The 25232-nt window shown below is 47.0% G+C and overlaps 1 protein-coding gene across 1 annotated transcript; it reads right to left on the bottom strand.

Moving 5' to 3' along the window:
* Positions 1 to 80: 80 nt before the first annotated feature.
* Positions 81 to 24797, bottom strand: CCDC92 (coiled-coil domain containing 92). The gene is made up of 4 exons (XM_081841640.1): positions 24713 to 24797; positions 4716 to 4862; positions 4101 to 4142; positions 81 to 1419 (listed from the first exon to the last, which is right to left on the bottom strand). The coding sequence occupies exons 2-4, from the start codon at positions 4843 to 4845 to the stop codon at positions 644 to 646; spliced, it is 948 nt and encodes a 315-aa protein (XP_081697766.1). The 5' UTR covers positions 4846 to 4862; positions 24713 to 24797; the 3' UTR covers positions 81 to 643.
* Between the last annotated feature and the right edge of the window lie 435 nt (positions 24798 to 25232).

A 25232-nucleotide genomic window follows, 5' to 3' on the forward strand; every position in this document is an offset into this window, starting at 1 on the left:
CTGCCCCAAAAGGAAACACCCAGTTGTAACTATGGAAAACTATTCCAAATATTGAACAAAGGACACAAAACAAGATCAGCCAGGGTTAATAAAATAGAGTTTGTTGGGATTTTAGTAGCTGTAGATAAAAACGTAACAGAAAATATGAACACTGTGATCAAGACCATGTGATGGAGGGAGGAGGGGTCACTCAGCTGTTCTTTTTCTTCTCACACTGGTGGTCAGCGCTGCCCCTCCCCAAAAAGAAGGATTTGTCATGACTGTGTGAAGTGATACATACATGGAAGGCTTTAACCATTAACAGCCAATACACAGTGCTGCAGGGCTATCATTAGGAGGCTATCAGACTCTGTCATTACTATTGATTAATAATGCAGACTGTTTTGCCTGGGCATTTGCCCACAAGTGCGCTTAGAATAAATGAAGGAGCATTGGAAGCAAGCAGTCAGGCAGACACCTGAGTTTGGCCACAGCGTTTCATTAAGTAGATAGTCATATTGGGGAATCCATTGGAGGAGGTTATTCTAGTGATGGAAAGAATTTGGCATGCATATGGGATTTGAAGGGGGGGGGAGTGACTGCAGATGCAATTAACCCTATTTGTGATCACAGTGCATAAGAGAGTCACCTCCAGACAGTATGCTTAAACAGTTCTATCTGTCCCTGAATGTTTTCGGACCACTTTGCTCCCATTCACCTGATCCACTGCTAGTGTCTCAACCTCTGGCTGCGCCTGGGGTGAAGCAACGTGGTGGATTCGGTGTGCCACCCCAACGTGAGCCTTGTGCTGCTTCTCCCGGGCTGGGCTGTGTGGCTCAGCAGAGGTGCGTTCCGAAGGAATCGGTGGAATGACTAAAGGCCTCTCTTTGATAAGGTGGATCTCGGCAGTTTCCCTTGCCAGTAAGAAGGGAGTGGGATCAGGCATAGCATCAACAGGCTCCCGTAACAGCAGTTTGCGGCTATCCGATCCTAATCTGTAGGCCTCTTCAAATTCAGGGTTGAGGGGGGTGGACAAGCTTTTCTTCATTCTGCGCCGCGGAGTCTCTGGGAGCTTATCTTTGGGGGGGGCTGGTTTGTAGCTGGACAGCACTGGGCTCCCAGATGGAGAGCTGTCAGAAGTCCCACTTGAACTCATGAGCTTCTTCTTGGTTGCGTGCAGCTGTGAGGTGAGGTACGCAATCGTGCTGGCGCGCTGCTCCAGTTCACTCGACAGCATGTTCAGCTTATGGCTTTTCATTTTCAGTTCTTCTAAATACTTCTTTTCCCTCTCCTTGATGGTGTTCTCAAGCACCATTATCATTGCATTCTTTTGCTCCAGTTCCTTTAATAGCTCATTGTTTTCAGCCTCTTTCACTTTCAGCTGGGCCTCAAGTTCTTCACACTTCCTTTTGAGTTCTTCACTTCTTGAAGTCCCACTTTCTGAAAGAGCAGGCAGGCAAAGAGTTTTACACCATGTACAGTCAAGCAAACTCACTAAGAAACATGTTTTCCTGCCATAAAGGTGATTAAGGTAAGAAACCAGAGCAAAAGCAGCTGCACAACATTGGAACAATAAGAAAATGCTAGGCATTTCTTTGGAAGGAAGTGGCTGAAGTGTTTGCTCTTCTCCCAAATTCTTCAAGGCATGAGAATCACTGAACTTTAGTAGCAGAATCTCAGAGAGCTCTTAGAATGCTGGCGTTTCTCAAACTGAGAAACATAAAACAGCAAGATATGCTTACAAAATCTGCATGTCTGACAGAACAGGCCCATAAACACGCAAGCCACAAACTTTCCAAGAGTCTGCATTATAATCCCATCAGACTGTCAGGAAGGCAACAGGGGGCAATCCAGCAGTTCCAATTACCAGAATATACTTGAAGTAGGAGAGGGGATTGTGTAAAGAAAGAGATATGGGCTCAGAAAGAGTGTGTGTGCACATGGAGAGTGACTCTGTGCAGAGGGGTAAAGGCAAGGAGGCAGCAGCAGAAGACAGTATAGGAGCCAAATAGAAACATTCAGTGAGGCTTCAAGGCTGGGGAGAGACATGGAAAATAAAGTATAGGGGACAGTATATTTTTTTTGAGGTTTGAGAAAATATAAAAAGGTTAGACGAAAGGGCTCTAAATTTGTCAGTATGACTAGGAAGGGTCTGTCTTGCCAGTCACTTCCACACATTTACAACTCTCCAACACAGATAAATAACAGCAAGTAGTTCTTAAGCATGGATGCAACCTACAGTGTTAGAAACAGAGATATGAAAGCTAGGAGTGAAATGGCACCTTAAACCTAGTTATGGGCGCCACAATGGAATGTCTAGGCAAACTTTTTTTATAACAAGAATACAAAGCTAAAATGAATGAACTGCAGCTAAAAACTTGTGTTCATTTCTCACATGGTCTATTCCTCATCTGAAGACTGTAAAAAACAAAGCCATGCTTCCCCTGCCCCTAGGGCTGAGGAATAACTGTTTTTCAATATCGTGATATATCACAATATACATTCCCAGTGGCGGATTGTATTTTGAGGAGTTAGTGGTTTGACATGGTTGCCCTCTTCCTGCCGCTGTTCCTTTCCCCTTCCTTGTCTTTGATAGTCTTTCATGGCACGAGAACAGCCTATAAAGTCCTAATCAGTTAGGAGAAAGAGATAGTGATGTTGATGTTGGCAATTGTTTTGAGAAAGTGAGGCATTGGGAGTGGGTGGCTAATGAATAATCTGCACATAGTTAGTAATGAATAATCTGCACTTAGCCAGTCAGGCAAGCCACACAGGCTAGCTAGCTAGCTAGCTATAAATCAATGGTTTTGGGCAGAGTTAGGGAGAAGCTCGAGCACTGACTGATCCGGCTGTGGGGTCGTGCCACCCGAGGCTACCTGGGGGAGTCACTTCACCGCTTCTTGAGGGCTTCCAGGTGGCAGGTTTAAGTACTTGCTTGGTATGTATATATTGCTTGCTGTTTAGAATGAAATTTTAATCTTCTCACTCACTTGTGTTTTGTGTTACTTCTAAATCTCATTTTAAAAGAACCACTTTGCATTTGGCAAGACACCTGCTTACCGACAAACACCCTCCACACCATTCTCTCAGTACCCAACCTCCCATTTCAGCAGAAGGTAACCAGTTAAATCTTATCCCCTCCATTTCCCCTGACACAGAAGTCCCCTCTCAAATAAATAAATAAATATCCTTCCTTCCTTCCTTCCTTCCTTCCTTCCTTCCTTCCTTCCTTCCTTCCTTCCTTCCTTTTAAATATGGAAGAAAGCTATGGAGGGGGGAGGGTATAAACACTTCCTTTTTTCCGCTGAGGAAAGAAAGAAAGAAAGAAAGGAAGGAAGGAAGGAAGGAAGGAAGGAAGGAAGGAAGGAAGGAAGGAAGGAAAATGCCGAAGTGGGGATGCCAAAAAAGATCCTCCTTTCCTTCCACTCCGCAGTTTTAATCTGAAATCTTAGGTGCAGCACTGCTCCCAGAGCTCAGAAACTACTTGCGCTAATGAAATTCCCTGTTGCACCTGGAATAATGGAAGTTTCGAACGCATGGCAACCTATGCTTCTACAGTCTATTTCCCCCCCCCAAAAAAAAAGCTACCTGGGAGATTCCTAATCTCAAGGTTGTGGGTTCGAGTCCATGTTGGGCAAAATATTCCTGCATTGCAGTTGGTTGGACTAGATGACCCTTGTGGTTATTTTCAATGCTATGACTCTGTGATTCTATGAAAATCAAATCTGTGAAGAGGGAGATGCAATTTGAACCAGCCTGTTTTGGGGGAGATTATGGGAGCACTTCTGCCAACACTGACATTCAAGAAAATGCTGGGAAGTGAATTAGCACAACCAGAAGCTGAGGCAACATTGCTAGTTGTCACAAGAGTGAACAACACCAGCCACAGCATCCACTCCTTGTCTTGATCAGCCTTGACGTTGGTTCTCCCTGATGGAAAGAGGGCTTCAGTGTAAGAAAGTTCCACAAACTCCTGGCCTAGAGAGTTCATTTGAACTTCTTTGCAAAACAATTTCAATGCAACACTCCAAGAAGGTGTCTAGAAAGTGCTCAAGATTCTCTCCTTGTCATTGCCAGCACTTTCCACACCCTCTAAATAGAAGATGGTTGAGACCACTCACCTGTTGAGTCTGAGCTTTTGAGAGTCAACTCGTACGTCAGATCTGAAAAACATGCAGAGTTAGGAAAGCTGGAGAAAACTTGCCCATGTGCAAAACTCATAAACAGAACATTTTCACAAAACATTCAAAGTCTTGCGGCTCACAGAACTGGGTGATCAATTGCAGCAGGATCTTTATGTCAAACATTCCTGCCCTGGCACAAAAGGTGGGTTACAAAACAAAACAAAAATTGAACAAACCATCCTACTCAAGAGCAGACCCATTAGAGTTAATGTACTTCAGTCTATTGACTTTGGTGTGTCTACTCTAATATGACTAGTTGTCTTACCCAAACTCTTTAGGTCACTCTAAATCAGCTGAGAGTCTTCCCTGGGAAGCCAGGTTTAGATGCATACGAAAGGCTAGCAGTGAGGTAGACACACAGAGCTCTTTGGGGAGAAAGTCCCAAACCCCAGATGCTGCTGTCAAAAGGTACTGGCCTTTCCAGTACGAAGCAATGTGGGGACAGCATGAAGAGGGGACTGACATTGGAGAAAAGCAGAGGACAAGAGCAGAGACGCCCCAAGCAGAACAAAGGGAAGCTGCTTGGAAGCAAAGGTGCTTGGGCCACATTACCTGTGCAGTGCTGCTGTAGTCGCCGAATCTCAGCATGCAGCCCCTTGAGGGTGTCTGCGTGTTGCCGCTGGAGGAAGAGCAGGTTCTTCTGGGCGCTGTGCAGCTGGTTCTCCAGGTTTGATGCCGCCATCCTGACATCCAGTGAACCTGATGAGTGAAGGGCAGAAGAGGGGAAACACAGCACCTTGAGACCAAATCAGGGGCCTTTTTCCTTGCAGTTTCCAAGTCCAGGGCAAAGCAAGTGAGCTTTTGATCAATGCAGCTGCGCCAAAATGAGCCCATGTGCAGAGAAGGCCATTCCCTTTCTGCAGGATGGACACTTTCAACTAGGATGTGGATGTTTCCAATAGTGGAAACCCCAGTGCATTCAGGGTAGTCATGTTCATGATGGGGGTGGGGGCAGAGGATACCACCAGGTGCTCATTTGTTTGCAGTTAGCATATTAAAAGGATTAGTGCCAGACAGACTTCAGGGCACTAATCCCTTTAGCAGACTGAAGTGGAGTTCTGAGAAAACCCAGGAGTGTGTGGCCTCCTTCTTGGTATGAGCTGCCAGTCACCTCCCTGAGCTACATTTAGAGAGAGACTATAATCCCTCAGACGGGGAAGCCCGCCCGATAAGCCATGATCTTAGAAACCAACAGCAAACAAACATTCACAGGGCCAGCAAAGGCTGCAGCTGAGCAGCACTGAGCAGCACTGAACAGCTCAGAATGGCAAGGAAACCCATCACCACCAGGAAACCTTTTTGTGTCAACATCTACCTGTAGTCGGTGTGCTGCCACAGCTGATAAGACACTCATGCTTCAGCTGCTTCTGGTCCAAGAGCAGGAATGGGGAGTTTGTGGCCCTCCAGGGATTGTTGGACTACAACTTCTGTAATTCCTGACCACTAGCCATGCTGGCTGGGTTTGGTGGGAGTTCAGCATCTGAACAGCACTATGCTAGTGATCTCTAACAGGGCAGAACAGAACACACACCAACTCTGAGAGACCTACAGTCAGTGGGATTGGATGAACGGAAAGGGTTACTGCATGGTCTGTCAGTGAACCAGGGCCAGAGTTTACTGCAACCCACAGCTGCTGGAGAAAAGCAGCAAGACCTTGGGAGCAGCCTCTGCTGAGATGAAGCTTCAAGCATGGACTGGGGGAAGGTGTGCGGCAGAGGAGCTGAACCATGTTTCAGAGGCCTGTTCCACTGTCGTGGACACCACCTGGGACTTCAGGGAAGGGCCTAGGCTATCCTTTCCCAACCTGGTGCCTTCCAAATGTTCTGAACTACAACTCCTATCAGCCCCAGCCAGCACATGCTGTAGTTCTGGACACCTGGAGGCCCACAGCTTGGAGAAGTCTGGTCTAGCTTACCTCTTAGGCTAGAGAATGGTTGTGGAAATAAAGACGGTAAAACATTTCAGTAAAAATGCTAGAGACATTAGCTAGTAGCAACAGGTCATGATTGCTAATAGGTTATGGGTTTTTTTTTAATTGACCAGCTATGGAGATTGACCAGTCTCTTTGTAACTTAAGGTGATGCTGTTTGCAATCAAGGGGGGGGGGCACAAACCAGGATGCTTTCTGTCTAAGCAATGACTGGCATGGGGGCCCACCCTCAAACCGGGTAGGAGGACACTTGCCCTCCAGCCTACCACTCACTCACAAGAGGTGCTTACTTGACATACTTGTTTTATAAAAACAAAAGCTATGCAGCCTGGGTTGTAGACACAGACTCTCATTTCTTCCATGCAGAGGGCAAACGACACCAAAGACAATCCTGTTTCTGTCTTATCACAGCTCCTATTCACCCTGGAAAAGACCCTGATGCTGGGAAAGATGGAGGGCACAAGGAGAAGGGGATGAAGAGGACGAGATGGTTGGACAGTGTTCTCGAAGCTACCAGCATGAGTTTGACCAAAGTGTGGGAGGCAGTGGAAGACAGGAGTGCCTGGCATGCTCTGGTCCAGGGGGTCACGAAGAGTCGGACACGACTAAACGACTAAACAACAACATTCCCCCAAGAGGAGGCCTTACTGGCATCAGCAGCCCAGTCTAGACAGAAACCAATACTGCGATGTTATAAACACATGTGCCAGACTACTACCAGCCCTCAAACAGTGTGCCGCTTCTGCTCTACTTCTGCATGAAAAACTAAGAGCAAACATCCTACCCAGAATAGACCCACCGAAATCACTGAACATGACTAATTGAGGTCCTTTGATTTCAATGGGTCCACTCTAAGTAAGCCTATGGTCTGGAGCTTGGTTGGATATTTTGGAGCCTCATCAATGTCTAAAGTGTGCTGTGATACATGCATGAAGCTGATTTATCTGCTGAGGATGGTCTACTCTTGACTGGCTGCATCACTCCAGGGTCACTGGCAGAGAAAGCTATTCCACATTACCTGCTATCTGATTATTTTAACTGAAGATGTCAGGAATTGAACCCTTATGTTACTGGCAATGTGATCAATCACTGAGGATCCTTCCCTTATGATAAGCTTTAGTGCAGGGGTGGCCAACTCCCAAGAGACTGTGATCTACTCACAGAGTTAAAAACTGGCAGTGATCTACCCCCTTTTGGGGGGTTTGGGTCAAAGTTGTTGAGTTTTTCCAAGGAGGAGGTAAAATGTTGAGCTTTATTTAGGGAAGCCACAGTTGTTCAGCTTCCTTGTGGGAAGCCAATGATCTACCAGTGATCTACAGCAGATGTCCAGTGATCTACCGGTAGATCACGATCTTCCTGTTGGACATGCCTGCTTTAGTGCTTTTTCTTGAATGAAGAACCTCACTTTTTAAAAGACTTCATATAGCCACTTGGACCACTCAAAGGTCTGAGTTAACTTTTGTAGTTCTGGTAGCATGTGTGTCCTTGATAGATTAAAGGCCAGGAGAGGGGGAGTTGGAGATCTCCCCCCAAAACAGAGCACCCTTGCAGAAATCGAAGAGCAAGTTTGTGCAGAAGTTTGTTCCACAAAACAATGGAACTTTCATGAAATTTACAGCAGAAGGATCCTGGATCAGGATTAAGTTTTTTAACCAATTCTAAACCAAGAGAGGGTCTCCAGTAAAGATCTCTTCGCAATGGAGAGACACAGCTCAAAAGTGTTCTGGTGGAACTCTTGATTTCTGCAACTGCCTTAGAATCACAAAAGCACGGCTGTGAATTGAACAACCTCAATTAACTAGTTGGCTTGAGGGTTACTGCTACCACGAAACTGTGCCCAGGCAATTTTGCAAAGCATTGGTAAATAATGGGAACCCACAGACAGTCCTTGTTTTCCCATTTCTTTTATAGCTTCAGATCCTGAAGGCAACCCACTCTCTCTTAGTTTTGTGCATAAGGCTCAACTCCCCAAACCTATCAAGCAGTCTGTCAAAGAATACATTAACTTGCCCAAGTTGTATGCATTCAGACTTCAAAAAAGCAAAATTAAAAAGCAGCAATGGAGACACGGTGTAGAGTACAGCAGTGCCATCTCTGACTTGCTTTGAAGCAGCATATCCTTGGCTAAAACCCAGGGGGGGCCTTTATAAACAGCCCATTCCATTTTGTTCATGGCCTCAAGGCCCATCCTTCACTAACGCTGTCAATATTTCTTAGCTACATTATCTCTCGCCAATGAGCCAGCCTTGTCTGCACAGCTAAAAGCTTTACTGCATCTCAGATTCCTTAAGTGCTTGCTGAATTCCCACTGAGTGGGTGATATAGCGGGGAAATGGTGCTCCCTTCCTAGGCATGGTACGACTCACCCAACCAATCGTCTCGCAGCAAGCCCTTTGCACTCTGAAAGCAGGTGGGGGTGGGAGTGGGGCAGGGGAGAGGCTTACCAACAAGCAGCGCAAGTGGAAGATTTTGTTTTGTGCAAGTCACACATTATTAATTTAAAACATGTTCCCACTGAAATACAAAAACCCCAAAAACTAAATCCATTAGCTCTGTAGCATTTCCAGTATATGCCAGCATGCACAAAGCAGTTGGTGCTCCTGGAAACATTCAACCAACAAATCTTATTCTGGTTACTCTATGTAAACATTTGCATTTACTGTTTCTTTGCTGACGACACCTGATGGAGATAGGAGGTGGGAGCCTGAAGTTAAGATGGCAAAGAACTGGAATTGTTAAAGCTCGCAGCTCACTAGCGAAGAATCACTCATGGAATCTGGAGAAAGGAGGCAACTGCTGGATGCTGCTGCTGCTGCTGCTGCAGACAACACCTTCACAAGAGCAGACACAGAGTTCCAGGGCTCTTCCAAGGACAAAACCAGATAGCAGCTTCCTGTACCCAGGACTGAGTGCTGCCAAAGCACACCTGGGAGCATGGGAAGTCTGCTGTTGTCGTCCCCCCAACAAACAAGGTGTGTTGATGCTCACTTATGGAGACACCAAAGCCCTGGCAACCAGTGGAGGGCAGATGGAGGGACTGGTGCAGGCGGAAGCATTCCACACACCTGGGCGTGCCTCAGCGCTCCCTAAACTGCTGCCATTCCGCTGCTTTGGGCTACAGCTCCCTGAGTTGGCTTGAGCTGACGAGAGCAGAAAAGAGCCTCAGATTAGTCAGGAGGCAGCCTCTCTACTCCTGCCATGGAGGTCTGTGTGCCAGGGAGGGAGAGAGCCATTCCCAAGATTCCCGACCTTCACCGCTATGTGAAATATCTGCTCTACCAATGAAGCATTACCAGCCCAGGCGAAAGAGAGTCCAGTGCCAGAGTCCAAAAGCAGTGAAAGGGGACATTTCCAGCTTAAAGGGGGGGGGGGGTGACTCTGGTTGCCCAGCAGCTGGTCTATGAAAGGAATAGGTTTCCTCCCTTTGTGGAATACTAGAAGCTAAACCACAATTAACTGCTGAAAAGCATCACCAAATATTGCTAACCAGTTTTAGCTTAAAGAGACTGGCTTTATCCTGAAGTACTTAATCAAATGGTAGTTTGAAGCCACCTAAAAGTGCAGGCAAACACCTACACGCATACACACAAATGCTCAGTCATGAAGTTCACTGGCCAGGAACTGTCTCTCAGTCCAGCTCACCTTCACACGACTGCTGTGATGATAAAAGGCGGCCGGGGTGGTGGGAGACTACATATGTTGCCTTAAGCTCTTTGGGCAACAGACAGCATACAAACACAGCAAGTGAATGAATTAAATGAAACATGCCTCCACATTGTGGCACTCAGAGCATTTGACATTCGAGTCTCCAGGCACCAGCAACAGCCTTTGTTGGTGGTCCACGTGAGGGGCTGTAGCCAAAGTTCTCTGTCTGCTAGTGCAAGGGTGCTTATGCTCGCAGGCGGGTAAGTTTTAATGTTGCACAACAGAGGAATCCAACACAGCAGCTGCACTAGCGGAAACTCATTGCCAGCAATCTTCTGCCGGCACAAAACATTTTGTCAGAGGAACAAGTTACACCAGTAAGTGACTTTAACTTAGCACTACGTTGGATACAACCTGAGGTGTCCGATGTCTGAATCAGTCGTAAATCTGAATGTACCGACATCTGAAGCTACCTTTGGCCAAATGAAACCCTTTGGGCAATCTATCCTCCTAGCAGCAGCTCTCGTGGGCCTCACTGAGGGCTCTCTCTCTCAGCCCCGATACGTAAGACCCTTTTAGCTGGAGAGACAGAACCTTTGGCAGGCAAAGCATGCACTCTTATCACTGAGCTACGGCCCCATCACACTCTTGGCGACTGCATTCTTCGAGCAGTGATCAGCAACAAAAACAAACCAAATTATTTCATTTTATCTGAGATTTTTTTTGAAAAAAACCCAGGCGTTCCAGTGCTATATAGTCACACCTTGATATTGCTGGCTGAAAAGTCAGAACAACCTTGCTAACCACAACCCACAATATCTACCTACCTACCTACCTACCTACCTACCTACCTACCTACCTACCTACCCGCCACCCCTTTGAAGAGCCTCCAAAATCCTCTGCTACTTCCCATTCTTCTTTGATTAATTAAGCAAATGCCCCTCTCACAGTACTGAAAACAGACAAGGAAGAGGTTCTACGGGGAAGATCTACGACTTCAACATCTGAGATCCTTTGGCAGGTGCCTTAATGACAGTATCTCCTGGCAAGCAAAGACCCCACCCCCCTGCTAAAATGGATTATAAATTTATCAGCTGCTTAGGAAATAACAGCTTGTACAGGTCCAGCTCCACTGAGACCATCGGGATTATACAAAACGACCATCTACCCTGTCAGAGCTCTCCGATCTTTTTCCTGAAGCTGGGCAAGTGCTTACCAGGTTTTAAGAAGGCAGCATGAGGGCTGCTGTGTGTGTGTGTGTGTGTGTGTTTGTGTGTGTGTGTGTGTGTGTGTGTGTGTGGACTTTCTTCCCCCACACAAAGCAGTGTGCAGCCCATGGGTTCCATGTCAAAGTACTATTGTGGCCTACTTGGTATGAAAGGTTGGACCACCTTGTTCTCAGAGGCGTAGGAAGGGGGTGCGGTGGAGGCAGACCGCCCTGGGTGTCATCACTGAGGGGGGTGACATTTGGCATGACACCCACGACACTCAAGTCTACCCTGAGTTGTTGGGGGAAGGGGGGAGCTGCGCCGCTTTGCCGGCGGCCTCCCCGCTTCGTTTTGACAGCTCGGGGGAGGCTTGGGCGTTCTCTGTCTGAGGGCGGTGTGCTCTGGAGGGATATTTGGTGTGCTCCCCGGGCTCCCCCTGGCGTCCCTCCCGGGGGCAGCACATCCTCTCCCGTCTGGCTGCCCCCATGGTGCTTGTAAGGCATCCTGAGCCCTGGAGGAGGAAGGAGAAGAAGGGCGCTGGAGGCCGGCCAAGAGCGAAGCAGATGCCCCACGGAGCCCAACTGACCCTCCCTTGCTCCTTCCAGCTGCCCAAGAGCCATATCGCCCACCCACCACTCCCAACTTGTGGGGGTGTGACAAAAAAAATTCCGCACTGGGTACTGCCTGACCTTGCTACGCCTCTGCTTGTTCTAGAGGGAGAAAGGAGGCCTTTGGAAAAGGATTGTTCAGTAGCCTTCCAGAACTCACTGGAACCTCTTTTTTCTTTCTTTCTGCACATGGCAGCCATTTTGTGCTGGCACCCACGGCACGTTTATGAGTACCAACACAAAAAAAAAGCAAAAAAAGCAGCAGTGGTCTAGCCTAAAGCTGACTTTGAACTCTACACTGTACAAAGAACAAACCTTTCATCCCTTTTTCTCTCTTCCTCTCCTCTTCCCCACACCATCTCTCTAAACTAGGGGAGGGGAACCTTTGGCCCAGGGTCCAAGTACCACCCCCAGGCCTCTCTGTCCAGCTCTTAGGTTTCTTCTCAATGGCCACACCCCACCTCCAGCTACAGCTTTCACTGACCCGGCTCCACACTTTCCTAAGTGCTTTTGCCTTCCTGTAATGTGTTCTTAGAACAAGGATAACAGCACTTGCTGCCTGGAAGAAGAATGGAGAGGTGAGCATGGTGTGGGCATGTAGGACTTTCTGCCTCTTGCATGGCTAGAATGCAGCCTGCTGCACAGAAGTAAGAATTGCCTCTACTACCCCAGCCACATTTGCCTCTGGTCTACCCCACATTTGCCTCTACTACCCCAGCCACGTTTGCCTCTGGCATGCAACCCCTGGAAGGTTTCCTACACAAGAATACAGCTATCAGGCAGAAAAGAGGTTCTGCATGCCTTCTCTATACAGCAGAACTCACCTAAAGAACAAAGGCAACCCAGAAGCAGGTAACACACTCCATCCATTACAATGAACTTGCATGGTAAAAAACAAACCTTTAAAAAACAGGGATTAACTGAGTCATTTAGAGCAGGGTTTGCCAAAGTGTGTTTTGCAGACTACCGTGGGCACAAGCTTCATTCTGGTGGTCTGCAGCATGTCTGTAAAAATGCAGTTGAAAATCACACAGCATTACACTTTCTACAATGAGGGGGTGGTTTGGGAACCATGGATTTAAACTCTATATTTCTATTATATTTCAACAAAAGCATTCATCACTAACCACCACCAAAATCCTGTATCACAGGCAGCCAAGGTTGGTACTCTCCAGATGTCATGGACCACAACTTCCATCACCCCTGGTCATCATGGCCAATGGCCAGGGATTTGGGGAACTGTGGTCCAAAACACCTGAGAGGCACCATTTAGGCTACCCACTTCTCTGAGTGTGGGTCCTTATGTAACCGTCACCTTCCACATACACACACAAAAGTGTGTGTGGCATCAGCAGGCTTGGGGAAATCCCAAGGTCTGCACGGGTATTCCCTCCCCAAACAACAACAACTGGGGGGGGGGTGTCCAGAAACTGAGTTTTCTTGGAACGGGCATGCCTGGCTGGTTGGAAACCTGAGCAGTAGTGCTCTGCACTGCAACGTTTTGTGCAGGCCCCGTTTGCCCTTACAGATTTCATGCCATCTCCTGGCCCACCTACAAGAAAAGGGAAGAAAGAGGCGGCAGAAGAAAACATAAGACCCCGAACCAGGTTAGTTACATAGGAAACCTGCCTCGGACCCCTGGGTCCAACTAGTTCAGTACTGTCCACTCAGTGGCTCTGCAGGGTTCAGGTAGGAGTCTTTTCCAGCCCTGGCTGGGCATACCGGGGATTGAACCTTTCTCAAATAAAGCATATTCTCTGCCACTGAGCTTCCATATCTGGGCACCTGTGAGGAAAGTGGGTGGGGGGAATAATGGCAGGTGCTATTGCAGGGTTTTGGTTTTTTTCCAAGTACCGCAAAAATGTTCCAGTTGTGTCATTTTTAGAACTCCTGAACTAAACAAACTATTAAAAAATGCAAGCATGCAAACACAGTTGTGGCACCAGTTTCAGCATTCCACTGATAACTCAGTGCCACCCAAGAAGGATGTTTTAAAAGATTTTGAGATTTATTATTTTTAAAAAAATACCTTTTATTACTAAGATTTTAAAAGGACAACAGCACCAGTAAATCATAATACAATAACAATAAACACGCTAAAGGGAAAAATAATAAAAATAAAACAAGAACAGGAACTGTCTCCAGAACTGCTTTGTGGAAACCATGGGTAAGTGCTATGTAGAGCAGGATTAAATAGGGCAATAAATTAAAAGGAGGAATGCTGATTTTTAAAGCAGGGCTGGGTGAAGGGGGCATGATTCCTTTTAATAAGATTTGATTACAGCTTTTTCATAATACTGTAAGATAAAAGGAACTAATCTAAACAAAAACACACACAGACACACACACACAGAGAGAGAGAGAGAGAGAGAGAGAAGAAAGTGCAGAGTTCTCTTCCAAAGGCAGCTCTGAAGCCTTGTCTCGCACAGAGAGGCTGGACCCCACCCTGCTAGCTCTCATCTGGGAGCTTTCCTTTCTTCTACCAGCTTCTTCCCCTGGGAGATGCTCCTCTCAGTCCACCAACCATCCACAACTGGGTGAAGGGCATGATTTCGACCAGTCAGCAAAACAAAGGCATATGTCATAGGTAATGCCAAATAAAGTTGTTTTTAGTTTTTGAAATAAAATTAGTAGAGCATGAAAATCCAAGGCATCTAGTCACCAAAGCAACTAAACATTAGATCCTGGTACCCAGACACTTAAAAATGTGTCCTCTGCCAGCACTCTAATACTTGGTCTTCTTACTGGTTGAGTTCACAACCAAAAGGCACAGGGAGTTTCCAGAAAAATATGGAACCAGCCCTTTAAGAAGCTCAGTGAGCTCATGTTCTTTTCAAAAGAATATAAAAAGCCTCTAAACATTTTCTATTTTTAAAGGCATATGACATGTTTTATGAACCACCACCCCAATCTCCCAGACAGAATGCTGTAGTCTCCTTTCAGTCGACCTCTGAATGTCTCAGGTCTTAATATCACTGTGGAGTTATTTTTAGGTACTGTGGCAAGTCTCTGATGGAGCAGTAACGGAAGAACAATTAAGAGGAGAAAGTCTCAAAGGCTATCAAGAGGAACACCCCAATGCACTCAGGAAATGAGCAGAGATAAGCAATAGGGACGCTTTTCTAATTTCCCCCAAGATGCTTTCTGGAAAACTGATGCAATTTACTTTAAATCAGGGAGGGAAGATTGTCACAGGGCCAGGTGTGGCTGACCACTGGCCCTTTCCATGTTATTTGACTCCAACTCTGATCAGATCCAGCCTGCATGGCCAAAAGTCAGGGGTGCTGGAAGTCCAGCTAGAACTGGAGGGTGTTGGGTTGTTGGGCCAACAATGGTAGGTGCAGTTTAATATAGCTCATACCTGAGAGCCAATGTTGCAACAGCCATCTTAGAAAGACAACCAGGTGCCAACGCCCAGGACAACACAAACACCTTCATGTGACCTAATGCAATGAAATTACTCCATCTGGGTGGAGCCCAAGGGCTGTTGCCACTTTGTGCAATTTGTGCCCTGCATATTATAATTCTTGGGGCTCCAGGCCCTCCAAAGCTCCAGGCCATGTTGTTTCCTTCACAACAAAGGTGGGGGATCTGTGGCCTCCAGATGTTGATGGACTACAGATCCCAGCAACTGGCCATGCTGCCTGGACTGATGAGGAGCTGCAGCCCAACAACATCTGGAGGTCTCCCATCCCTGCGCAACAATGGATGCACAGAGGTGCAACAGCCAAGAGTGCTAGCAGGAAGGAGGGAGGGTTGGTCTGCACATGAAGCAGAACGATGTAGAACAATCATGAGGGGACAGAGTGGATTGTACCACTTCAGTGAGCATTCTATGCTCTCCCCAAACACCTACAAATGGAAAACTAGTACATCAGGGAGAAATGTTCTAATCCATCTCCCTCTCTCCCTCTCTTGTGCTATATTTCTACTTGCCAAGGGGTGGGTGGTTTGTTTGTTTTAATCCTTAGGGAAATCCACTTCTAAACTCTTCTCTGTCTAAAGTCAATCTACCACCTCAGGTTCCTATCACCACCACCTGCTGTCAAGTGCACACCAGGGCTCACATACTGGCAGCCAGACATCAAAAAAGTGTGCAGAGACAGGAGATGGGAGGGGAAGAGACTGAAGACACATGGCTGGCCACGTCAGCATCCACAACAAACTCTTCTCCTACCACCCCATGCTCCCTCAGAACCATTTTATAGATTATGTGGAAGAACATGGTGAAATTTGCAGCTGCGTCACTTTGAAAGGCAAGTGGGTCTTGTGTCTGATTTTTTAATCAACACCCCCTCCCCGCATAAATGCAAACCACTTCCTACAAGGGGCTTGTCCTGTGTTGTCATTCTAAAAAACTGAGAGAACATGGAGTTACTGGGAGGAAGTAAAGGTAAAGGGACCCCTGACCATCAGGTCCAGTCGCGGACAACTCTGGGGTTGCGGTGCTCATCTCGCTTTACTGGCCGAGGGAGCCGGCGTACAGCTGTCAGGTCACGTGGCCAGGACTAAGCCGCTTCTGGCAAACCAGAGCAGCGCACGGAAATGCCGTTTACCTTACCTTACCTATCGTACTTGCACTTTGACGTGCTTTCAAACTGCTAGGTTGGCAGGAGCAGGGACCAAGCAACGGGGCCTCACCCCGTCGTGGGGATTCGAACCGCCGAGCTTCTGATTGGCAAGCTCTAGGCTCTGTGGTTTAACCCCCAGCACCACCTGCGAAGTAAATGTATATGCAGTAAATGCAGTAAATGTGGATGTGCTGGCTAGGGTTGTAGTCCAAAACATCTGGTGTCACCAGGGTAGCAAAGGCTGAACTAGAATCAGTCCACCGGGGAAAAGGCTTAGCATGGCCCACTCTTCAAGGCCGACTCTTCAACATGCTAGTTTTCACTAATTGCATGCAAATATATGTTTTTAACAACACATTAATAAAAATGAGACTACCTCACCTAAAGCAGCCTAAAGTAGCACAATCCAAAATTCTACCACCTCATTCTGCATAGTTTGTACTATTATCCCTCCCTACTCTCCCAATTTTCTGGGCAGAACAAAAAATGGCAAATTTACAGCAGTCTCTTCTGAGCAGCCGGAAACTGAAAAGAAAGGTATACATCCATATGCACTCAAAATATGTTATCACCAAAACCACATCTGAAAGGTACCCAGCAGTCTATACTCATCTGCAAAAACACTTCTGAAAATTTAATCTTGGATGGCTGTAGTCTACTGGCTTCAGAGATGCGGCAAACTGCCCCACCCTCTGCTTATGCTTGCAAGCAGCCCTGAGTGGCTGAATTTTTAAAAGTGTTTATTTTTAGCCCACTTCAAACAGCCTCTCCAGTAGAAATTACTGTTAAGTGGGTGCTTTGCAGATTCTAGGAGAGGGATGCTCTCACTGTGAGACATTTTCAGGGTGGGGGGACTGTTTGAACCAGCTGTTCTGTTGCAAGGATTCTGTTTACACTCAGAAAAAATGTGTGTCTGTCATTTCTGAAGCTCTGACACTCCTAGTAGAGGGAGGTTAAATACATCTTTTCACTTAATATGCAGGGTTTTTGTTTTTTAAAAAATGCAAATATCATCATGAACTTGGAAGGCAATTAATGGGATCACGCATGGGGGGATTTAACCTTTTCCTCCCCTGCTGCAATCCTGAGGAATAACCCTCTTGTAATGTTGGTATTTAGGTGTTGTTTTTTGGGGGGAGGAAGGGATCCTTTACTGGTGCTAATGAGGGATCCCCCACCCTCCAAAAACAAACACAGCAGCATCTGGTAGGATTATCCTCAGCACTCCAAGCAGAAGGAGGAAAGGTGAGACCCCCCTCCCTGCCTAACGTAACCCGGAGCTGATGGCAGCGACATGAAACACCCATGCGTATTAAATACAAAGACACTTCTAGTATGGCTGTGGGACTTCTGAATGCTGAATCTCTCCATCCTGCCTCCATATCAACTAACATCAAAACTTGGGGTGTTACTGGTGTCAGAGAGGTTGCTTCTGGCAGCCTTTAGTGCTGTTATCTTTTCCTAAAATACAGACATGGGTGGGTGGGAATGGTAGCAAGTGGAACCTGCAAATGCTTATACAGATACTGAGGCACAATCTGGGGACGGGGGGGGGGGGGGGATGGGGGGACGGGACAGCTGCACCTCCCAGTGGTGTGTGCTGACATTTAAAAAAACACCACTTTCCTAAAAGTGGTTATTAGGGCTGAAGATATGGAAGAACTGAAGCAACACACTCCGTATACTATCAATGAATCTTGGATAATTTTGGGACATCTTGGGCTGCAATCTCAAAGCCCTGAAATTAACATACTTCCACCCTTCCTGGGTGGGAAGTTATCTGAGGCTGGAGATGGGCAGCATTTTTCATGAAGCTGAGGTGAGAGGAGAGGACCATAGTTGCCCATGGTAAGCAAGCCACACTCACCTTCCTATCACCACAACTTGCAAATTCTAACAGCGCTCCAAGAGCTTAGAATCATACAATCTTAGAGTTGGAAAGGACCCAATGGTCATCTAGTCCAACCCCCTGCAATGCAGGACTCTCAGCTAAAGCATCCCTGACAGATGGCCACCCAACCTCTGCTTAAAAACCTCCAAGGAAGGAGAGTCCACCATCTCTCATGGGAGTCTGCTCCACTGCCGAACAGCTCTCACTGCCAGAAAGTTTTTCCGAATGTTTAGTCGGAAACTCCTTTTTTGTAACTTGAAGCCATTGCCTTGAGTCCTACCCTCAAGAGCAGGAGAAAACAAGCATGCTCCCTCTTACATGTAACAGCCCTTAAGACATTTGAAGACAGCTCTCTCCTCTCAATCTCCTCTTCTCCGGGCTAAACATACACAGCTCCTTCAAGCATTTTTCGTAAAGGCTTGGTTTCCAGATCCTTGATCATCTTGGTTGCCATTCTCTGCACACTTCCTAGCTTTTCAACATCCTTCTTAAATTGCAGTGTCCACAACTGGTCACAGTATTCCAGGTGTGGTCTGAGCAAGGCAGAATACTTCTGTTGATGCAGCCTAGAAGAGCGTTAGCGCATGTTAAGCTTGTGGTCCACCAAGGACCCCTAGATTTTTTTTTACATGTACTGCTAGTAAGCCAGGTGTCCCCCTGCCGATCTTTGTGCATCTGGTTCTTCCTCAAGTGCAGAACCTTACATTCGTCCCTATTGAAATTCATTTTGTTAGCTTGCACCCATTTCTCCAATCTCTTAAGGTTATTTTGAATTCTGATTCTGTCTTGCAAGACCCGTTTATTCAAGAGAATGAAAGAGCGTAGTGTGTAAACCGTGGAAGCAGCGACAGACATCTGAACATACCACTTTCAACTCTTAAAAGTTATTGTCTCCCTGCAGCATAAGGGCTTCTTCCACACTTTTGCAGAAACACACTCTGGTCATGCCATGCAAGCAGAACAGATCTTTATGCATTACATTTTTAAAACCTCTTAATCTATACTTCATCAGATCAAGGATCCATCTAGCCCAACATACCTTTTTCACAAAGAAGGCAGTCACTGGCCCCGCACCTCTTCCCATCACGATGCAAGCACTACACTTCCATCCATATCCCCAAAGCAGGCAAGCATTCTGCTGCTAAGGCGGAATGGCAACCTGCCACTTGCTGACAGCATAGTGCAGACAAGGCCTTGGCAAATGCCAGATCCCACTACAGGCAACCCAACAACTCAGCAGAGAGAAACCCATGAAGCCACCAGGGCTACATTACTCTGCCTTAATCAGTTTATTCTCCAACTGAGGTGGACAACTTTCTTCAGCATTAGAAATTCACCACTTCAACAGTCAGGACTAGAAACTTATTCCTTATTTTAAAATCACAAAAGCTTGTGTTCATGGGAATCGAAGCCAAGTAAAGCACAGAAGAATGAGTGCGAACCATTTTTATCTGTGCAGATAAAAATATAATCACTACTAAGTTGTTTGTTTTACATTAATTTTGAAACAAAGACGTAAGAAGCAGGCAGGGAGTGAGGTTGCTTTAAAGTTTCTTTAGCAGACAACCATCTGCACAGCCGAATCAACAAGTTCTAGTTGCACAGCTTTGAGGGCAAAGAGAGAAGGATACTTCTCTTTTACAGACAGAGGGCAACCTGTCTTGCTTAGCCTCACCCAAGCAGCACCGTTTTTTTACAGTGATGTAGCAGAAGCAGCCTGGGAAAGAATTCAGTTGGAAAAATATTCCAGCCAAGTTCTGAAAAGGTGGAGATGCTTGTGAGACACAGCAGGGGTGTTGCTGCAATATGATGGCTTTCAACTGTGCACTGCAGTAAAGGGGAGAGAGGGAATGCCTGCAAAAGGAACAAGTCATCAAAGTTTAGCCTCAGATAATTCCAAAAATCTTTACCTCTTTTTAAAATTATTAAAAGCTGACACCACAATCATCTACACAGTAATTATGACAGACTCTTTTCCAGCCAATAGAGTCCAATGCCCCCATGAACATCAAACTTAGTGAACGAGCCATTTGTCCCTTGTCTTACAAAATGCACACACACACACACACGCGCACACACACACACACACACACACACACACACACAGTGTTAATCACTGACTGCAAGCAAACAAGTAATGTCTTCCACCATTAAAAACTGGCTATATAACAAATACTAATAAGTTAATTACTACAGTAGGCTGCACCAGCATTAACTTACAAATTAGTCTTAAAGTTAAATGTACCTCTTAACGCCATTTCTTAACTTTCAGCAACTTTGAGTACTTCAATCATCTAAAATAAAAGGAATGACAGGCTACAAGTGTCATCTGTACCAAACCCAGAAGAAAGTTTTATTTCTTCTGCTATTCTAAAGCTTTATGTCATTTCCACAGTCTTCAAAGGTAAACAGATTCCAATTACCTGCCAGCTGACAAGAATGAAGTCAGGAGGGAGGGGGGCTGCCCATTGTTCCTGCCCATCTAATCACAAGGGATTGTGTCCCATTCATTACTTCTTAACAGTAGCAATTTTCTATTTTACATAGGTAGAGCTCAACTGGACCAATTAAAAAGCAACGGCCTTGAAAAAAAATCCATTACTAATCAAAATTTGTACTCAGACTTTACAAACTAGCACTGATTTATATGTTATAGCAATTTTTGTATAAAATCTAAAACTGGATAGCAGATGCAAAAATTATTAGGAAGATGGCCAAGTATTATTGCTAATGTCTAATATATTAATTTTACCAATTCTTTTACAAAGGCAACCCCTCCCTCAGACATGGCTGCCCCACCTTTTAAGTTGAAAACATATAGTAACAAAGATTGTGGTCAGACTTCAAATTCTACAAAATACAGGTGGGGTATGTGTGTGAGGCACATGCTGCAACTGATTTAAGGTAAATTAAACTAATTTAGATGAGGAAGGAAAACCAAATATTTCTGTTAATCAAAAATAGACCAGTTCCCCTACAAACTAAGACTCTCACACAATCAATCTCAGAATAATCATGATTTATTTATAGTCAAAAGAAGAAACAATTAAGAAACGGGAGGGATTGTTGCAAGTCCAGTTTGAAAGCCAGCAACAGCAATACAGTATTAAGATGGTTAATTACTGCTACTAAAGAATGGAGAGAGAAATACCTTTTGCTCAAGCATTCCACATCCCCCAAAGCAGGAAAGTCTCCTGGATCTCTTATGAACCTGCAATGCGGACGGCAGTCTTACAACCCCCCCTCAGAGATGCCAAAGCGCCTCTCTACTTCCGTCTTAGGTTACATTTCCAAACGCATTGCCACAACTTAGCAACATACATTAATAAATTTCACATTTCCCAGCCAGCGTCAGCTCCAGTGATTAGCAAAAACTAAAACCCACCCACCCTTATGTCCCACCTTAGGCTTAAGCCGAAGAAATATGCAGAGCACGGCCGGCCAGCCTGGTAGCTGGGAGGAACTCCATTTCCGGGGAGAAGCGTGCCGTGCCTTGCCTTCTTAGCATTTCCACAAAGGACAGGACAACCAGACGGGCTTGCGCCCAGACCCAAGCCCTCCTTCCCACACATGCCACAATACTCCCATCTTTCCCCTCTGCTTGTCCACGCGATGCGACTGCGATGCGACTGATGATGGCGATAAGGTCACCTCTTCCCCTCCCCACCCGCAGCTCAAGCACAGCGCTGCCCTTCAGAATCCTTCCTCTCTCTAAGCTGAAAGGGAAACCAGACCAAAGCCAACTCTCCCCTGAAATCCAACAGCTCCAGCGTAGAGTATTTATATTTTCCAGACAAAATACAACACTGGGACCAGAGCTGGCAAAGGGGGTGGGGATAAGACTTCACATTAGACATGGTTAGGAGGCTGTGTAAACTCCATACATTTAAAGCACCCTCTCCCAAAGAATCCTGGGAACTGTAGTTTACCCCTCACATAGCTACAATTCCCAGCACCCTTGATAAAGGACAGTTCCCACGGAACAAGATTCCTGCAGGGATAGAGGGAATGTGAGTCCAATGTATGCTGAGTTAAATAAATGAGGCTAGCACTTTTGCCAGTGGGGTCACACATTCTGAGAAAGAGGGGCAGCAGAGCAGGCAACTCCCCTCTTCCCCACTTGCCACTGCTCCCAAGAGACTCCAGAAAGGAATCCAAATTCCCCCATGGAATGCTGAGCAGGGGAAGAAGCAAAGTCACTGCAGAAACCAAGTGGCAGGAGGGGAAACATCCACCTTTGTTGCCTAATCAAAGAGAGATGCACAAACTGGTCCTTCCGCTTGAAGAAAAATCCAAGTTGGAAAGAGGCAGCCAAAGGCACTGAAAAGGCAGAATCAGTTCCCTGACTTGGGGAAGGCGAAGGTGGGGGAGAGAGACCTTGCTGCCTTTTTAACTGTACATGAGCCCCACTGTCACTCCTTTTTTAAAAAGGAGTGCCCTGAGTTCTCTCTCTATCTAATGGAAGGGACAGTGAGCGGCCTCATTTTTTCCAACTGTCTTCACCTCTTTGCTATATGGCAGGGATGGGGAACCAGTAGCCTTTGGGAGGCTGCTGGGTTGCCATTTCCCAGCAACCCCCATCTGCATAGCCAATGGTCAGGGATTATGGGAGCTGTAGTCCAAGAACATCCAGAAGACCACAGGTTACCCACCCCCGCTATATAAGCCAGCTGTCCTATTCATTTACAAGAATAGGATGCTTTGAACCCCTCCCCTTTGAGATCACGCCCAGAGCTAATTATTCAGGGGAGACTGCCTTGTTCTCACCCACAACATAACTCTTTAACCGGTTTAGGGAAAACTTGCAACCATCCCCCTTCAAACACTTACATAGAGATGGAAAACACAAGGCATACCCTGATCCCACACTTGGGCAAAAGCTTCTGGGTATTTCTCCCACCCCCAAATATAGCAGGGGTGAATAACCTGTGCCCCTCCAGATGTCGCTGGACTACAACTCCCATCATCCCTAGCCGTTGGCCATGCTGGCTGGGGCGGCTGGAAGTTGGGAGTCCAGTAACATCTGGAATACCACAGATAACCTACCACAGCTCTATAGGGAAGAAAATGCCCAGATCTTTCTCTTCTCTTCCCACCAGCTCCACAATCTTGATTTAAATCTAGGGTGGGGTAGAAAAGAATACGAGGGCAGAGATGAAACAAAGTGAAGCAGGTTAAAGTATGGTGGTATCTCTCTATCTGTCCCATATGCGGGTTCCCTTTCCTCATCTGTCAGGATGGGGTGTTTTGATCCTCCTTAGAAAGCCAACTCCAGCAGGCTTCTTTGGGGGCTCTCTTGGCCCTCCAGGCACCTCAGCCACACATCCATAAGCCAGAATGAGAACATTTCCCTGGTCCCTATGAAGATCCTAGTGTGTCTTCAGTCCAATACAGTTGGAGTGTGAGTGTGTGTATGTGTCTCTTTTTCCAGTATCCCTCCTGGAGGAGGATTCACTTCTATAAAACCTATTTATTTGTTTGTTTGTGGGGAAACCAATGCCCAAATGAAGTGTGTCCCATTTTAGCCCACATATGGGCTGCCTCTAAATTAATCTTCTTTGCAAGAACTCTTTTGGGTTGCTGGGGAGGCCCATTGCATGCACGTTCTCTCCTAAATTCTACGAAAGGGGACACTCCCATGCAATCAATTCAGGGTTTACATGGGTATGTGAGCGTCTTTTTTATTTTCCCACTTCTTTTTGGAAGAGCATCTGCTCTCCACTTCTACTAACTAAAGAGATACAAGTGTTATGATTTCTAATTCGCCAGGTAGGATGGGATACTTAAGTGAATGGGTACTTTCTCCCCCAAAGTTCCTTTCTGCAGGAATACTCATACCAAACTTACATGGAGAGGAAATGGATGTGCCTCTGGCCCTCTCTGGTATGAGCAAGAATACCAAGGTGAGGTGGTTGGTTGAAACATGAATGTGTTCCTGGAGTCTTTCTCCCACTTGGAGGAATACCCACTCCCCACTTGAACTGAGGGAGAACTGTCCTCTCCAACCCCACAGTGGGGAGGGGCAGTGGACTTCTCACCTGGGTATGAGGATGCCCATTATTTCCCAGGAAATGGGGAGGCTAGAACATGCGGTTGGAGTCTTACTTCCTGCCCCTGTCCCCCCTTACACCCTTTCCATATGGTGGAGGGAGAGGGGGAAATGAGCTCTGACCCACTGGAGAAGAGGCACCCACCACCCAGGCCGGGCGCCAGAAAGTGTTCCCCTCCATGGGCGCTGCCAGCGGAAAGGGGGAGCTGAATTTCCCACAATGCCCTGGGACACAAGGTGGGGTCTGTGGGAACCCAAGAGGGTGCCCTGACCAAGCTGACCAAGTGATGGGCATTAAAGCAGGTAAGCAGAGAGGGGCAGGGCAGGCGCCAGAAGGCCCCTTCCTTCGTGTGCCCTGGCAGCCCCCCAAGGGTGCCACCTGCACCCACCTTGATCAGGGGAGGGGAGGGAGGTTCCCCATAACAGGAGGAGTCCTGGAGGAGAAGCAGCTGCTCACCTTCTTCTGCCCCCACGCGAAGAGGGGTCCCTTTTCTCCACCTCTTCTGACGCAAATGGGGGAGGGGGCGTCAAGACCCCCCGCCAACTGAACGTGTGAAAGGAAGGGCGGGCTGAGTCAGTCCCACAAGGCGGTGCATGCTGGGAAGAACGCCAGGAGGGGTCGGGGAGGGGGCGCTTCTCATACTCACCCGCCGCCGCCGCCGCCGCTCCCCCCGCCCCACTCGGGTCCTGAGGGGGGGAGGGAGGCTGAGGGAGGGGCAAGCGCTGCCCCCTGCCGGGGGGGAGGGAGGGAGGAAGAGGGAGGGGGCCGGGGTGACGTCGAGGGCAGAGGAACTGCGCAGGCGCGGAGGCTCAGGTGCAGCCGCGGCGAAAACAGCAGCTGCGTTGCCGGGGCAACCAGGCCGGCGCTTCCCCCGGCGTCGGTTGAGGCTTCCTCTCCCCCCGCCTCCCTCCAAGCCCCGCCCACTGCCAGAGCAGCCGGAAGTCCGTCCGGTGTAGATCTGGCCAGAAGCCCGTCTCTTGCTTTATCTTATTTGTAATAGGCTTGAAGATTATTCCCTACAATCAAGTGATCTATCTATCTATAAATAAAATGAAATAAATCGGTAATAATAAGGAAAAAAGAAAAAAGGTGGGCGAAACAGTACAAAACAAGAACCAGGAAACAAACCACGCTTCACAGCCATTACCTCATAATTGTTGTGATAT

Source organism: Podarcis erhardii, assembly GCF_964252035.2.
Source record: "Podarcis erhardii genome assembly, chromosome: 15".
NCBI classification, from domain to species: Eukaryota; Metazoa; Chordata; class Lepidosauria; order Squamata; family Lacertidae; genus Podarcis; species Podarcis erhardii.